At 55.0% G+C, this 14,408-nt stretch overlaps 1 protein-coding gene across 5 annotated transcripts in view; it reads right to left on the bottom strand.

The window, feature by feature from the left end:
* Positions 1-14,408, bottom strand: part of COL5A3 (collagen type V alpha 3 chain) — a 37,512-nt gene that overhangs the window by 1,543 nt on the left and 21,561 nt on the right. For all 5 annotated transcript variants that reach the window (XR_012012325.1, XM_072787353.1, XM_072787354.1 and 2 more), the window contains 33 exons: positions 13,918-13,962; positions 13,626-13,679; positions 13,470-13,514; positions 13,041-13,094; positions 12,888-12,941; positions 12,744-12,797; positions 12,515-12,622; positions 12,252-12,341; positions 11,945-11,998; positions 11,080-11,187; positions 10,870-10,977; positions 10,730-10,783; positions 10,230-10,283; positions 9,501-9,608; positions 9,373-9,426; positions 9,116-9,169; positions 8,949-9,002; positions 8,761-8,814; positions 8,131-8,238; positions 7,440-7,493; positions 7,219-7,272; positions 6,858-6,911; positions 6,616-6,669; positions 6,337-6,444; positions 6,106-6,159; positions 5,529-5,582; positions 5,213-5,320; positions 4,871-4,924; positions 4,755-4,790; positions 4,248-4,301; positions 3,451-3,667; positions 3,254-3,366; positions 1,669-1,737 (listed from right to left, as the gene is read on the bottom strand). Coding sequence is in view for 4 of the 5 variants with exons in the window: in XM_072787353.1 (XP_072643454.1) it covers positions 1,669-1,737; positions 3,254-3,366; positions 3,451-3,667; positions 4,248-4,301; positions 4,755-4,790; positions 4,871-4,924; positions 5,213-5,320; positions 5,529-5,582; positions 6,106-6,159; positions 6,337-6,444; positions 6,616-6,669; positions 6,858-6,911; positions 7,219-7,272; positions 7,440-7,493; positions 8,131-8,238; positions 8,761-8,814; positions 8,949-9,002; positions 9,116-9,169; positions 9,373-9,426; positions 9,501-9,608; positions 10,230-10,283; positions 10,730-10,783; positions 10,870-10,977; positions 11,080-11,187; positions 11,945-11,998; positions 12,252-12,341; positions 12,515-12,622; positions 12,744-12,797; positions 12,888-12,941; positions 13,041-13,094; positions 13,470-13,514; positions 13,626-13,679; positions 13,918-13,962 (2,397 nt within the window). In the remaining variant the exon portion in view is untranslated. The remainder of the gene's footprint in view (positions 1-1,668; positions 1,738-3,253; positions 3,367-3,450; positions 3,668-4,247; positions 4,302-4,754; positions 4,791-4,870; positions 4,925-5,212; positions 5,321-5,528; positions 5,583-6,105; positions 6,160-6,336; positions 6,445-6,615; positions 6,670-6,857; positions 6,912-7,218; positions 7,273-7,439; positions 7,494-8,130; positions 8,239-8,760; positions 8,815-8,948; positions 9,003-9,115; positions 9,170-9,372; positions 9,427-9,500; positions 9,609-10,229; positions 10,284-10,729; positions 10,784-10,869; positions 10,978-11,079; positions 11,188-11,944; positions 11,999-12,251; positions 12,342-12,514; positions 12,623-12,743; positions 12,798-12,887; positions 12,942-13,040; positions 13,095-13,469; positions 13,515-13,625; positions 13,680-13,917; positions 13,963-14,408) is intronic.

Here is a 14,408-nt window from a genome sequence, read left to right as displayed (position 1 = left end):
TTTTTTTTCTACTTTATTTAACTCCTAACGAATCACTGAGCCTCAATCCAGGTATCAGGAAACTCAGGTGTGAAACAACTGGAGTACGTGAGTCTTCTTTTCTCCACTGCAATTTTATGAAAGCTAAGTATGGATTGAGAACTTCCAATGAAATTTAGTATCTAAATTACGATGTGCTATAAATGTAAAATATGCATCAGACTCTGCAGAACTCGTAGTGAAGAAATTTAAAATGCCTCACTAACCCTTATTTTGATATGACACTATTTTAGATGTACTGGGTCAAATAAAATATATTATTAACATATCCTGGGCTTGAGATAACTGGCTGGGTAATGCACCCCTTCTGGCTTCCTTCTCTTCTCTGCGTCATTTCCACGTTCCCCAAATGACGTTTTCTGGAATCACCTCCCAGATAAAGAAATCGCAACTGAGTCTTTGTCGAAGGGTCTGTTTTGGGGGAACCCAAACCAAGATACCCCCACACTATATTACAGCTTTGTTTCTTTGGTTTTTGTCTTCCTGTTTCCTTGGTTTTGTTCCTAGCAGAATATCAACTTCACAAAGTCAGGAGCTGTGTTTTACCAGCTGCTACATCCCCAGTGCTTAGCATATACATACAAGTTACATAAATAAATCCCAACTGAACCCACCTCCCCAGCCTCCTTTCTTTTTTAAAAAAGATTTTATTTAGTTATTCAGAGACACAGAGCAAGAGGCAGAGACATAGGCAGAGGGAGAAGCAGGCTCCCTGCAGGGATCCTGATGCAAGACTTGATCCCAGGAGCCCAGGATCACCTGAGCCGAAGGCAGATGCTCAACCACTGAGCCACCCAGGCACGCCCACCCCCTAGCGTCCTTTCTTACCACATTCTCCTTCACACTTTTCTAGAGCAGAGCAAGTGGCTTTTTTTTTTTTATTTTATTTATTTATTCATGAGAGACAGAGAGAGAGCGAGAGAGAGGCAGAGACACAGGCAGAGGGAGAAGCAGGCTCCATGCAGGGAGCCCGATGCGGGACTCGATCCTGGGTCTCCAGGATCACGCCCTGGGCTAAAGGCGGCGCTAAACCGCTGAGCCACCTGGGCTGCCCCAGCAAGTGGCTTTTTCTTTAAATTTACCAGACCCGGGATCCCTGGGTGGCGCAGCGGTTTGGCGCCTGCCTTTGGCCCGGGGCGCGATCCTGGAGACCCGGGATCGAGTCCCACATCGGGCTCCCGGTGCATGGAGCCTGCTTCTCCCTCTGCCTGTGTCTCTGCCTCTCTCTCAATGGGACTATCATAAAAAATTAAAAAAAAAAATCCACCAGACCCTCTTTTAACTCTTGACCTCTGTGTATGCTCTTCCCTCTGCCTGAACACTTTTCCCTGTCCTCCCTAACTTACTAACTCAACTTTTTTTTTTTTTTTTTTTTTTTTAGGCTTCAGCTGGTACTTTCAGCACTGCCTCTGGATTTCCACCATACCCTCTGCCTCCTCCATCACACATCTGAGGCTGCCCACCCCCAACCTGCCACCCCCTCCTCCAAGCCTGCAACCACCATGAAGGCAGAGGTGAGTCTCCTGTTCCTTTCACCCTTCAGAGCCCCTCCTCCAACTCCCCCTGCACCAGTTTCCTACCAGTTTTCATACTACCCCCCACCCCCCACCTTGGCCTCTAGCAACTCACCTTCTTCCCTCGTCGGAATGTGCTATACCAGTTTCCTGGCTTTTCCCTGGACCAGGAGGCCATTTTTACCTGGGGATGGGAGGGAGTTGTCAGTGTAGACGATGCCCTGGGTGCCAGCTAGGTCTTTCCTACATTTACCTCCCCACACGACTGTTTACCCAAGAAAGACTGTTCCGTGGCCATGGAAGTGAGCTTGGCTGGTCTGCAGGGCAGCCCTCAACCAATGACCGATGAGAGTTGGCCCGGCTCCCTCTCCCTCCGGGTGGGACAACCACTGTCTCCCACTGTCTCCCGGAAGTCCCTGGGTGGGGGGGAGACTGAGCCCCTAGTGCACAATAGTGACATTTTAATCTTTATTGGCTGCCCCCTCCAACCCTTCTCACTTCCCCTCTCTTCTGATGCCACCTGAGATCTCCGCCTAAATAAATGACTTGCCCTCAAATGCTTGTCTCAGGGTCTGTGTCTGGGGAACCCAAACCTGGATCATTCCTCCCTCCCCCTCTCCAGCACCTCTGAGCAGGAGGAAGGTGAGCTGGTGAGAGAAGCTCAGGCCTCAGGTACCACAAGCAACTGCTCAGAGGGCAAGTCCTACATGACTGGGGGGTCTGGGTGAGTCTAAATTCCCATTGGAGGTGGGGGATGTTGAGCTCCCACTAAACCAGAGCTCTGACCAGTCAAAAATAGCAATAAGCAACGAGGACATCACCATGCATTTCCTTAGGCTCTGTGCTGGCTACAGATCTTACAGGCGGCGGAGGCCTCAGCACAGCACCACGCATCGTGTTTTATCAGTGCTCCTGACAAGTGCATCGGCACCTCAAATGTACAACCATCCTGGGGGAGATGCTTTCTTGAGCCCCATTTTACAGATGAAAAGCACTGAGGTGACATCTGTACCCCAACCCAGGGTTCTAGAGTGGGTGTGGCTCGTCCCAGGCCCTCCACTGTTGAGCCTGGTGCTTGGTGTGGGAGGCTGCTAGGCTCGGGGCTCCCTGATGGAGAACCCCAGTGTTCCTGGGGTACTAGGTGGTCTCACCCCTCCCCTTCGCTTGCCACAGCCTGGAGGGCAGTGTGTCGAGGGCCTATGAGACAGCAGGCCAGGAAGCAGGCAGATGGGAGGTTAATGGCTGGGCCTCTGGAGCCAGCCTGCCTTGGGTAGTCCCATCACATCTCTGTGCCTCAGTTTCCCTTGCTGGTGGAAAATGGCAGAACCACTGCGTCAGGTGCCTGGGACTGAGCGTTAATGCAGCTAAGCGCTGGGAACAGCTTGGCACACATACGCCCTATTTAAAGGTTTGACATCATTTCTGCTTTCTTTACTAGATTTTGTGTGTGTGTGTCAATCTTTCCTCATAGAAAGTGAGCTTCATAAAAGCAGAGGTTTGTTTTGTTTTATTTTTTGATTCTCTGCTGTAGTCCCAGCCCTCTACAGGACTTGGCATATAGCAGGTGCTTGGTTGAAGGAAGGGTAAGGCCCCAGACAGAGCCTGTGTGTACACTGGGCAGGCAGGGGAGGCAGGGGGTGGTGGGGGGTTTGGGATGGTTTCCAGAGCCCAGTTTCTCCCCCACTCCTCCAGGCACTCACTGTCTCAAACTTCTTGTCCGGGTAGAGACAGGTCTCTCCTCCTGCCGTGAAGTTGCAGAAAACCCTGAGCGCATCCCTCGCACAGCCCTGGTTGGGGTCAATCCAGTACTCCCCTGCCGCAGAGCCAGGTGTGGGTGAGTGAGTGAGGATGGGACCCCAGGGCTTCCTGCCCGCCCCCGGCCAGGGAGGGACCTCACCATCAGGCAAGTGTGGGTGATTGCGGTACAGCTCACTGCACACGAGGCCTGGGCGCTCAGCGGTGCCCGGAGGGCGCCGCATCTGCTCCAGCTCAAAGCTCAGCGATGTGAGTGAGGCCAACACCTCCTCCATGCCGCCCTCCGGGGCCTCGAGCGCCCCTGGGCCTGGGAGAGAGCGCCGGCGCCTGCGCAGCCCGTGCAGCTCAGCTGGGGGACCCTGAGCAGGGGTGGGGATGGAGGAGAGGAGAGCAGAGATGCGGGAGGAAGAGACAGGAAGAGAGACAAGCAGAGGTGAGAGAGACACCGGGGTGCGGAGGGATAAGAAAGGGGAGAGAGAGGTACGCGAAGGGGCGGGGGGACACAGAGAGGCAGACAGAGAGACACACACAGGAGGGAGAGACAGAAAGAGGCGGAGATGGGGAAAAGTCCAAGTAGTAACATGATGAGAGATCCACAAGGTGAGGCAAAGAAAGCAGAGAGAGAGAGAGAGAGAGAGAGAGAGAGAGAGAGAAACAAAGACAAAACAGTGGAACAAGTATTTGAAATAGAGATGGGGAAAGGCCAAGAGTGATGGAAGACAGAGAGAGAGATGGTGGGGGAGACAGAGCCAAGCAAGATGAGACCCAGTCAGAGCCTCGATGGATGTCCCCCTAAACCCCCAACCCAGATCCTCCTTCAGCTTTCAAGGCACCTCCCCCCCCACCTGCATGCCCTGAACACCTGCTGTGTGCCCCACCCAGTTCTGGGCACTGGGGGACCCAGTGGAACACCCCAACATACTCTCTGGGGGAACTTACCGGAGGGCCAGGGGGGCCAGGGGGGCCAGTGTCACCACGGGGACCAAAGGATCCCTGTAGGGAGAAATCACTTGGGAGTGAACACTGTCCATGAAGACCCCTTCCTGCCCACACATACACACACCCTCACACCCTCACAGCACTTTCACACCCACCCACACACACACGCACAGCGCTGGGGGAGGGACACGCCACGTTTGGCACCAAGTATAAAACGCACATTTCCTTTCCATATTTTAACATCTCCGAAATCAACATCTTAACATCTTTGGCATATTACAGTTTCCTTGTCAAAACTGCTTTCTTTCATAGTAGTTTCTAAAATAATGGCGCATCTTAACAATTGATGGCATCTTCGATTTGATAAAATACAACAGTAGATGTTGAATAAATATCCGCTGAATACGTGATTGAATGAGTCAATGAACAGAATGCAAAGGTATTGAGGGTGAGTAGAAGGGGGCAGGAACCCGGGATGTGGGAGCCCAAGGGATAGCATATACTCACCGGGGACCCCTTGGAGCCTTTCTGCCCTAGAGGACCCTGTGGGGTACAGACAGGGAGACCTGGAGTCCCAGCTGGCCCACCACGGTGACCCCACCCCACAAACCACTCTTACTCACCGCCACGCCTGGGGGCCCAGGGTGGCCCAGAGAGCCAATGGGACCAGGGGGACCCTGAAGAAAGGACACCAAGGTCATCACTGATGGTGTTCACCCCTATGATCCAGGCACATACATCCCCCAGACAAGCCTCTAGTCTCCTCAAAAGAACAAGCCACAGACCCAGCCTCCAACCTGCAAATCCCCAGATAGAGCCTCCCCATTATCCCCAGACACAGCCCTTACCATCCTAGACCCAGGCTTCTAGAACCAAACTCACATAGTCTCTAAATGAGCCCCAATTCTGCCTCCCTTCCCACCCCTCCCTCTGAACACATTCTTCCCACTTGGGATAGAACTCACAGGTTCTCCCTTGGGGCCAGGGGGGCCCTGCACGCCTGGCAACCCCTGATCCCCTTTCTCACCAGCTTCCCCAGGGGGACCGATGAGGCCAATTAATCCAATGTGGCCCTGGAGAACAAGAGAGGCACATATGGGGAAAGAAATATGGTGGGAGGAGGGAGAGATGCTGGGGACTTTTCTTCTAGAGTCTTGGGGGAATGAGTGTGGGAGCAGAGGACACCCAACCTCCCAGCCCCAGCCCTCTGGCCAGGGAGGGAGGTAAAGGTGGAGAAAATGGAAGTAATTAGGGGAGAAGAGTGGAAAGATGTATCCTTACCTTTTCCCCCTTGAGGCCAGCATCTCCCTTCAATCCTGGAAGGCCAGAGGGCCCCTGGAAGGAGGGGGAGGCTCAGTTAGTGAGTCTCAAAAATGACATCTCAAGGTTCATGTGGGTGATTGGGGGATGGTCAGATGAGAAATTATCCAGATTTCAAAGGGGGACTACCAGGGATGTGTTCGTGGGGATGGTCAGGAGAGAGGAGGGGTGACAAGGGATAATAAAGGCATTGGAGCATGGTCAATATGAATGGTCAGTGGTCAGGATCAGTGTGGGGGGTCAGTGTAGACTAGCAAGATAGATGGTCAGTTTGGCCTGTCAAGATGGAAGATCATTGTAGTGAGTATAAACCACCAAGATGGAGGGTCAGTGTGGTTGGTCAGTGTAGACCACCAAGATGGAGGGTCAGTGTGGGTGATCAATGTAGACCATCAAGATAAGTGGTCAGAAGAGATGGTTATTATAGATGGTCAGGGTGGACAGTCAGATGGATAGTCAGTGAAGGGTCACTAAAGGATCGCTGGATGCCCAGAGTGGTTCTCAGTACCAGGACATCAGGGACAAAGAGGTCTCTTACCAGGGGTCCAGGAGGGCCCATCTGTCCAGGAGGACCCAGGAGACCTGGTTCACCCTAGGATGATGCAGAACATGAGGGTGCTGCCCTGGGCCAGAACCCAGTATGGATGGCCCCACACCACCCCCCACCCCAGGGTCAGCCATTCCAGATTGTGATGAGAAAACACGAGGTAGGAGCACACAGGGAGGGCCTGATCCCACCCCACCCCATCCTTGTCCCCACCCCACTCACCACAGGGCCGGGGATCCCTCGAAGACCCTCAGGCCCCATACGTCCAGGGGGCCCTCGAGCCCCCACTGGGCCTGTCATCCCTGGGGGTCCGTCAGGACCTGGCTCCCCCTGACAGACCAAGGCAAGGGAAGAACAGAAAGAGTCAGAAGGTACCTTCCTCCTGACCTCCAAGTCAAGAACCAGCAGGGAAGGGGAGGGAATTGGGGCAGCCATTCTGATGGCTCAACTGCTGGTCGAGGGTTAGTGTAGGGACCCCCTCCCTAGGCAGGGGATACTTACCTTGGCTCCTTTCTCCCCTTCTCTGCCTTCTCGACCCACACGACCTGAAGGACCCTGAGGAAGGAAAGAGTATGTGTTGGTAGGGGGCTATTAAGGCAAGGGGAACTTGTGGGAGTTAGGAGGGCCTATGGGGGTTGGGGGGCTTGTGGGAGTGAGGAGGGCCTATGGGGGTAAATGGGGGCCTATGGAGATGGGTGGGCAAAGGATGGAGCCAGGACAGCCAGGAGGCAGGTCTCACTTACCCTCTTGCCAGGAGGCCCAGGGGGGCCAGGTTCCCCAGAAGCCCCAGGTGGACCCTAGGGATATGTGACAGCACCAGGATACTATTAGCTCACATTGGTCGAGCACGACTGTGTTTTAGGATGCCTCTGATCCAAAGACAGCCTTCCCCAGACACCACGCCAACACCGGCCTTCTCCTCCCTCTTCCCTGAAGCTGCCCACATTCATGGTGAAGCCCCAGAGAGGCAAAGCAAGTGCATCTAACTCGGGGCCCTGGGCACCTCATCAACCTACTTCTCTGGCTCCCCAGTTCACCCCAGTTCACCCACTCACCCACCCCAACCCCCTCTGCCAGCACCACATCCTCTGCTCCCCCACTCACCGGTCCCCCAACATCACCAGGGTCTCCCTTCTCTCCTGGGGAGCCATCGATACCCTGTAGAGGAGTCATGGAGGCACTTAAGAATTTGAGGGTGAAACGTGGGGAAACATGAAAGTTATTTGCCTCACTGACCTTGCCCAAGTCTGTGGAGGTGGGGAGATGGGGACAGAATTAGGAATATGTGGGATTCATGAGTGGGGGAAGAAGGGGCTCACACTCACCGAAACTCCAGGGTCTCCAGGGGGTCCTAGATCTCCTGGGAGCCCAGTGGGGCCCTAGAAGACACAATGAGGAATAATCCCCTTTCTTAATTATTGGGCATTCATTCATTTATTTGACAGATAAACTGAACCCGGGCACAGCTTGGGCTGCTGAGGATATGCTAGTGAACAAAACACAAAATCCCTGCCCTGGTAGAGTGAACATTCTAGAGTCTAATGTGTGTAGGTGCTGAGCTAAGAACATTACACACATCACCTTACTTTGTCCTCCAGCCACCACCACCCCCAGCTCAGGACTCACAAAGAGGACTGACCCTCAGAAGAGAGGTCAGATCCAAACTGAGGTCCCACAGACCCTGAAGCTCCCCACTGCTCTCTCACCCGACCCCAATCCCCACGGCGATGGTGGGAGGGTCTCAACCTCCACCCTAATGCCAAATCCCACATCAGCCCCAACTCTGGGCATCAATCTCAACTGTTCCAACATTTTCAGAATGATTCTATGTGGAAGCAAGTTTCACCCCATAGAGTGACATACAACCATTCATATATTCATTATTCAGCCATGTTCTGGGTTGCTCAGGGAATCACCACATTGGAGGAGGAACCCCCGGCTAGAAGTTGGGGAGTAGGTTCAAGTGGACACAAGTGCCCCTCCACGATCTCTACCTTCACTTCTCCTGAGACTCACCACATTCCCTTTGGCTCCATCCTCTCCAGGGGGACCTTTCTTGCCTGGGGGTCCAGCAGCCCCAGATGGGCCTGAGTCTCCCTTTTCACCAATTTCTCCCTTGGGCCCCTTTGCAGAAAGAGAGGACAGAGGTCAGAATAGCCTGGACTCTTCAAAGGTCAAGGGTTAGCATCCCTGGACTCAGGAATCCTGGGATCAGAATAGCCTAGACTGTCCAAGGGTTCAGAGGTCAAAGGGATCTAGGACTTAATGGAATCAGGGGCCAGGATGGTCCAGTTGCTTAGAGATCATGACCAAGGTTGGTCTAGCCCACATGCCACGCTGGAGTGAATTAGAAAAGAGGATCCCTCTGGGAAGTTTAATCCCCAACTCAGGTTCATGGTTTGGGCCTGAGCCCCCATCCCCCAACCTGTACCCTCAGCCCCACACCCTCCTGTATGTACCACCTGAGGAACTCTATGTAGCAGCCCCATCTGAGACCTTCCAGGGCTGTCATCAAGATAACTGGGGATACCCATAGGTCCTGGGTCAGCGACTGACTCAGGCCTGCCCAGAGGTCAAAGCACCCCAAGATGCCCAAGGGTCAGGGGTTCCCTGAGATGGGTACATAGGCACAGGACAGTCACTCACAGGGATGCCTGGGGTTCCTGGGGGTCCTGGGTCTCCAGCCTCCCCTGGCTCACCCTGTAGGAGGCAAAGTAAGGACAGGAGAGGTCAGATTGTGAAAGGCAGGGAGGAGCTCCCCAGAACAGCCACCCCCAAGCAGGACTGGCTGTGCCTCCCCCACCCTAGGCAGCCCCCTGCCCTTTATCTCTCACCTTCTCGCCTACAGCACCCGGCTGACCAACTCCCCCAGGCAGCCCTGGAGGGCCCTGGAGAGAAGTAGGGGGTAGATATGGGACCATGAGATCCCAACAGCCTCTTTTTGGGAAATAGAGGTGCCCACCTCTCAGGCATCCTGCCCTACTCCCCACTGAGTCCTCACCTCTGGTCCACTGGGGCCATGGGGACCCCTAGGCCCTGGAGCTCCATGGGGACCCTGCAGGGACAGTCAGAATAGCATCCAGTGACCTCATGACTCCCCAAGGCACCACTAACCACCATTATCATCCTTAATGCTGGTGACCAGCATCATCTTAAAATGACAGTATGTCCTGTGACACCGCCCCCTCCAAATTGATTTAATGGCCACCACCACCTGCTATCCCCTTCCCCCTCCCACCTTCCCCACATTGTGCATACCATGGACCCTACATCTCCGACCTCCCCTTTCTCTCCAGGAGGGCCTGGCAGCCCCTATGGAACAAAGATGAAAGATTGGAGCACAGTGTACAGGGGAAGAGGCCACACCCCCAAACTCAGACACTCACCTGTAGGCCAGGGGGGCCAATCACCCCAGCAAAGCCTCTCACTCCATCATCTCCTTTCTGCCCAAAGAGGCCTGGTGGTCCCCTGCGCCCCTGAGCCCCATCTGCTCCCTGGAAGAAGGACAGAAGCAGGACACAGTTAGGGTCTGGGTCAAGGTTTGGAGGTTAATGATTACAGTCAGTGTTGGGGTTAAGTTTAGAAAGGGTCAGGGTTTGACTTGGCATTGGGGGTGCAGGTTAAGGGTCAGAGTTTGGGAATTAAGTCAAAGGTTGAGTCAAAGTTTTCATATGGGCATTGGATGGTGAGATGGGCATTGGGTGGTGAGTTGAGGTCAAGGTCATGAGCAGGGTTCAGATGGGGTTGAGATAGAATTTAGGGTTGAATTTGAGGTTGGGACCAAGGTCAGATTCAAGTTTGAGTTCAGGTCTGGGGTTAGCATTGGAGGGTGGGTCAGAGTTGGGGTAGGACAGGGTCAAGGCTCAGTTTTGAAGACAAAGTTTGAGTTGGGATTGAGGTTAAGGTCATGAGTAGGGTTAAGACTGGGACGGTGAGGGCCTTCAGGATTCAGGCTGAGATTGGGATTGACTCAGATTCTGAGGTGAGTTCCTGTCAGATGTCAGCATGGAGGGGTAGATCAGGGTTGGGGTTGAGTTGAGTCTGGGTCATGGTGGAGGATACTGTCCCTTCCCATCTGGGATCCAGGGGATGGTCGCAAAGCCAGGAGCACTCACCGGGGAGCCTGGGTGTCCCACAGGACCCCGTACACCAGTTGGTCCAGGTGGGCCCTGGGGGAGGAAGCATAGCCAAAAAACACCTTAAATTCAAGATTTGGAGGGCACTCAAGATGACAATCACTGCCTCCCACGCCTCCCACCGGGAAGCAGCTGTTGCTGTTCTGTCTTCCTAGCCACCAACCAATGGGATCAGACACAGACATCATCCTAAGCTTGGCTCATCAGAACTTTCCCCCAGGAGTCCCCCCAGGACCCAGGGGTAGAGCTGGCTCACGGATGGCTAGACACTGTGGCTGAAGTCCTAGAGGGAAGCTGGGGATGTGATGCCCCAGAGCCATGCAGAGTCACAGAGAGAATGATGGCCACCAAGGAAAGGGAGATGAGGGGAAACCACCTCAGCACCCTCCCCATTCTCAGCTACCCTGCCCCCCACCATCCTTCACATCCCTCTGCCTTCCCCCCCGGGACCACCTTCCTCACTGGGGCCCCACACTCACCGCATCCCCTTTATCGCCTTTGCTCCCTTTGTTACCAGGGGCACCCACCTCCCCCTGCAGAAGAGACAGGATGAGGGAGGACCGACTCGGCCTCTCCCTACCCTGAGCCCCAGAGCCCCTCCCTCTCCACGAACACTCACCTTGTCCCCATCCTCGCCAGAAGGCCCAACAGCTCCAGGGGGTCCCCGAAGCCCCAGGGGCCCTGGGATCCCATCTTTCCCTGTGGGGCCAGGGGGGCCACGTTCACCCTAATGGGAAGAGGGGATGTCAGGGGCCAGGACAGAGGTGAGGTCCCGGTATGTGGGGTCCTGAGGATGCTTGAGGAACGTATGTCATGGGCAGGCACTTACCGGGGACCCCTTCTCGCCTGCAGGGCCAACAGGGCCTTGGCCTCCACTTTGGCCAGGAAGCCCGATGCCTCCTGCTGGGCCCACTGGACCCCGCTCCCCTGGGGAGCCCTGAAAACAGGGGTGAAAGGTCAGGAAAAACAGCAAAAAAATAGTTCTCATTGATGGAGGGTTTTCAAGCCTCCAGGCACTGAGTTAGGGAGTTACTGGTGTCATATCCACTCTCTTCCCTTTCCACAGTGGCCAGGGGGACACCTGAGAGGGCACACATGTCCCTCTGCTCACAGCCCTCCATGGAAATGGGCAATCCTCCTGGTAGCCCACGGGCCCTGCATGACCTGCCCCATTACCTCCTGCCCTCTCTGCCTCCCACTCACCCCCTCACCTTCCTTCCAGCCACATAGGCCTCCTGTTTCCTCCAACATGCCATGCATACTCCAGCCCCAGGACCTTTGCACATGCTATTCCCTCTGCCTGGAACACTCTCCCCCTATATACCCACATGGCTCCTCCTCACCTCCCTGAGGTCTCACCTTCTCAGGAGACCTTCCTTGATCAGCTCATTTCAACTGCTCTCTCTCCCTACTCCCCCCTTTTCTGTGCTATTCATCACCCCTGATTTCTTATTTCCCCAACTGAAACATAAGCTCCAGGAGCAAGGAGGCTTTTATATGTTGATGTCTGGCATGCAGGGAAGTATCAAATGGATCATCTCATGGATGGGGCCATGTCACAGATGAAAAAACAGGTCATGGGTGTGACCCAGGCCTGTTTGACACTCAAAATAGTGGACTTAATCATGGCAATGCCCTGAATCCCAGATGCCCCAAGGCCCCTCCACCCACCCAGTAGATGGGGTTATACTTACATTGGCTCCAACAGGGCCCAGGGGGCCTTTGTCACCCTTTAAACCAATAGGCCCCTGAAGGAAGAGATGATTCAGTCAAGAGATATCCAAGGCTGTGCCCAGGTACTATCTTCCTTCTGGGGGGTCACAGTTGCCCCCTTCTTCCTGGGCACTGAGGGTCAAGAGTCTATCTCGTCCAGGTCCTTCTGTCATTCCTTTACTTTCATGGCTGCCCCCACCCAGGTTGCCACCACCATGTCCCTCCTCCTCCTTCCCTGCCTCGCAGCCCAGCCAGGTATAGTTGAGAAGGGCTCAAAAGGATACTCACTGGGTCCCCAGGGGCTCCTTGGGGGCCGGGGAAGCCCCTGGGTCCAGGTGGTCCTTCCTTCCCAAGGGGTCCCGGTGGTCCCAGGTCCCCCTGCAGGGGTGCAGAGGAGGAAGGTCAGGCTCTGGAGAGAAGGTGCTGCCCCCTAGTCTGTGACTCTGGGCCCCCTCCGCCATGAGGCTGATTCTGAGCCTTGGGGTGGCTTGAGGCCATTGAGGAACCTTTGGGTCCACTCAGCTGAGATTTCCTAGGGGGCAGGGTCTCACCTTGATGCCCTCTCTGCCTTCCAGGCCCGGAAGACCTTGTTCACCAGGAGGTCCAGGAGGGCCCGGGGGGCCTCTCTCACCCAGAGGTCCTGCTTCTCCTGTCTTTCCCTGAAGAGGACAGAAGCTTATCTTGAATGGTCAGGGGCATGGGGGATTGTCTGATATGCACTTCCCCTGAATATCTCCCAACTGGTGCAAAACTGGGAAGACCTGTGGGGCCCATTCTGACCTGAGGACCCACGACACCAGCTGGTCCAGGGGGGCCCGTCTGGCCTTGGAAGCCCTGGGGAGAAAAATTGAAAGGGGTGTCACACAGGAGGAAGAACAAGAGAGCCTAATGGAGTCAGGGGTCAGAAGTCAAGAGGCCACTCACCAATTCTCCTCTCTGGCCAGGGTGCCCAGGACGCCCATCTTTCCCCTGGGGGCCCTGGGGAACAAGGTAGGAGAGAGACGAAGCATGACCCAGGAGTCTCCTCACTCCCCGGCTTCCCCCCAGGCCAGCCCCATCCAGGGTGTGCTCACTTACAGGAGGACCCTTTGGCCCAGGAAATCCAGGAGGGCCTTGCAGACCTGGGAGGCCCTGAAATGGAACCAGAAGCCATGGCCTCACCCCTCCTGCCTGGCCCCCCGAGCCCCACATAAGGACAAACATACTGAGCATATTGAGTGCTTTCTGCACACCAGGCAGGGCGCCAGACACACTACACACAGTCATCATTTCGTGTGTCACTGCAGCCCTTCGCAGTGGGGACTGTGGTTATTCCATCTTACAAAGAGGGAAGCCGAGGCCCAGAGAGGTGGAGTGACTTGCCCAAGGTCACACAGCAGGCAAGTAGCCGAGCTGGGACTGGAACTCACAGTTCCTGACTTTAGAGGCTGCATTCCTTCCACCTCATCATAAGGCCTCCTCTCTACCTCCTTGGTTTGTCTCCCATTCAGAAACCCACACACTCACCTTTTCTCCAGGGATCCCAGCGGCCCCATCCTGGCCCACATCGCCCTAGGACATAGCGGAGGAGATTCAGGCTGCAGGACGAACCCCACTGGGAGGGCTTCCAAAGGGCCTTGGGGAGACTGGGCCAGGGGGCCTGACTACCCACCCAGCCCATACCTTGGGGCCTGGCTGCCCGGTGGCACCTGGCTGCCCCCTCTCTCCACGGGAGCCCTGAGTAGAAAAGAAGCAAAGATTAGAATCAAGAGGGTGGGGTAACCTAGGAGATGAGCCTGAGTCCTCCGGGCCCCTCCCTCTGTGAGTCCTCCTTGCCCAACCAGAGACACCGACATAACCCAAACCCTCTGCCCTGTGCACTCACAACCTCCCCACAGCCTCTCCTCCTGCAGTCCCTCTTTCCAGCCCTGCCACCCCCCCCAGGCCCAGCAGAACCGGGGAGCCATCTCCTTACTGGTGGTCCCCGCTCTCCTTCCAGGCCTGGCTGCCCTGCCTTCCCCTGGAAAATAAATCAGGTGAGGGGCAAGCAGAAGAAAGTGACAATGCAAAGACATGACACACAAATGCATCCAGGCACAGACCCAAAATACGTTGGGTGACCTTCTGACTCAGTTGACAGCCAGAGCTCATGGTGCAATCTGTCCCTTGCACACGTGCATGCTCAACGTAAACAGACACGCGTGGATGCATAGGTGGTCACGGTCCTTATAAACAGAGCAGTATACAGAGACTCCTTGCCTATACACAGTGTCCATTTACGCAGTTACTGTGCACACACAGCACGCACACGTACACACTCAGTGTAGTCATGCATGCACGTGTGTATATCCATACGCTTTCACACATGCAGACACACCCCTCACACACATTTTACATCCATAGTTACATACACACACGCAGGCTTATGTCCTTGTTTGCCACAGGCCCACAAGTGGCCACAGCTAG

The sequence above is a fragment of the Canis lupus genome, chromosome 19 (assembly GCF_048164855.1).
Source record: "Canis lupus baileyi chromosome 19, mCanLup2.hap1, whole genome shotgun sequence".
In the NCBI taxonomy this organism is placed as follows: Eukaryota; Metazoa; Chordata; class Mammalia; order Carnivora; family Canidae; genus Canis; species Canis lupus.
The sequence above is the reverse complement of the archived record's forward strand: the minus strand, read 5'-3'. Positions and strand labels throughout refer to the sequence as shown.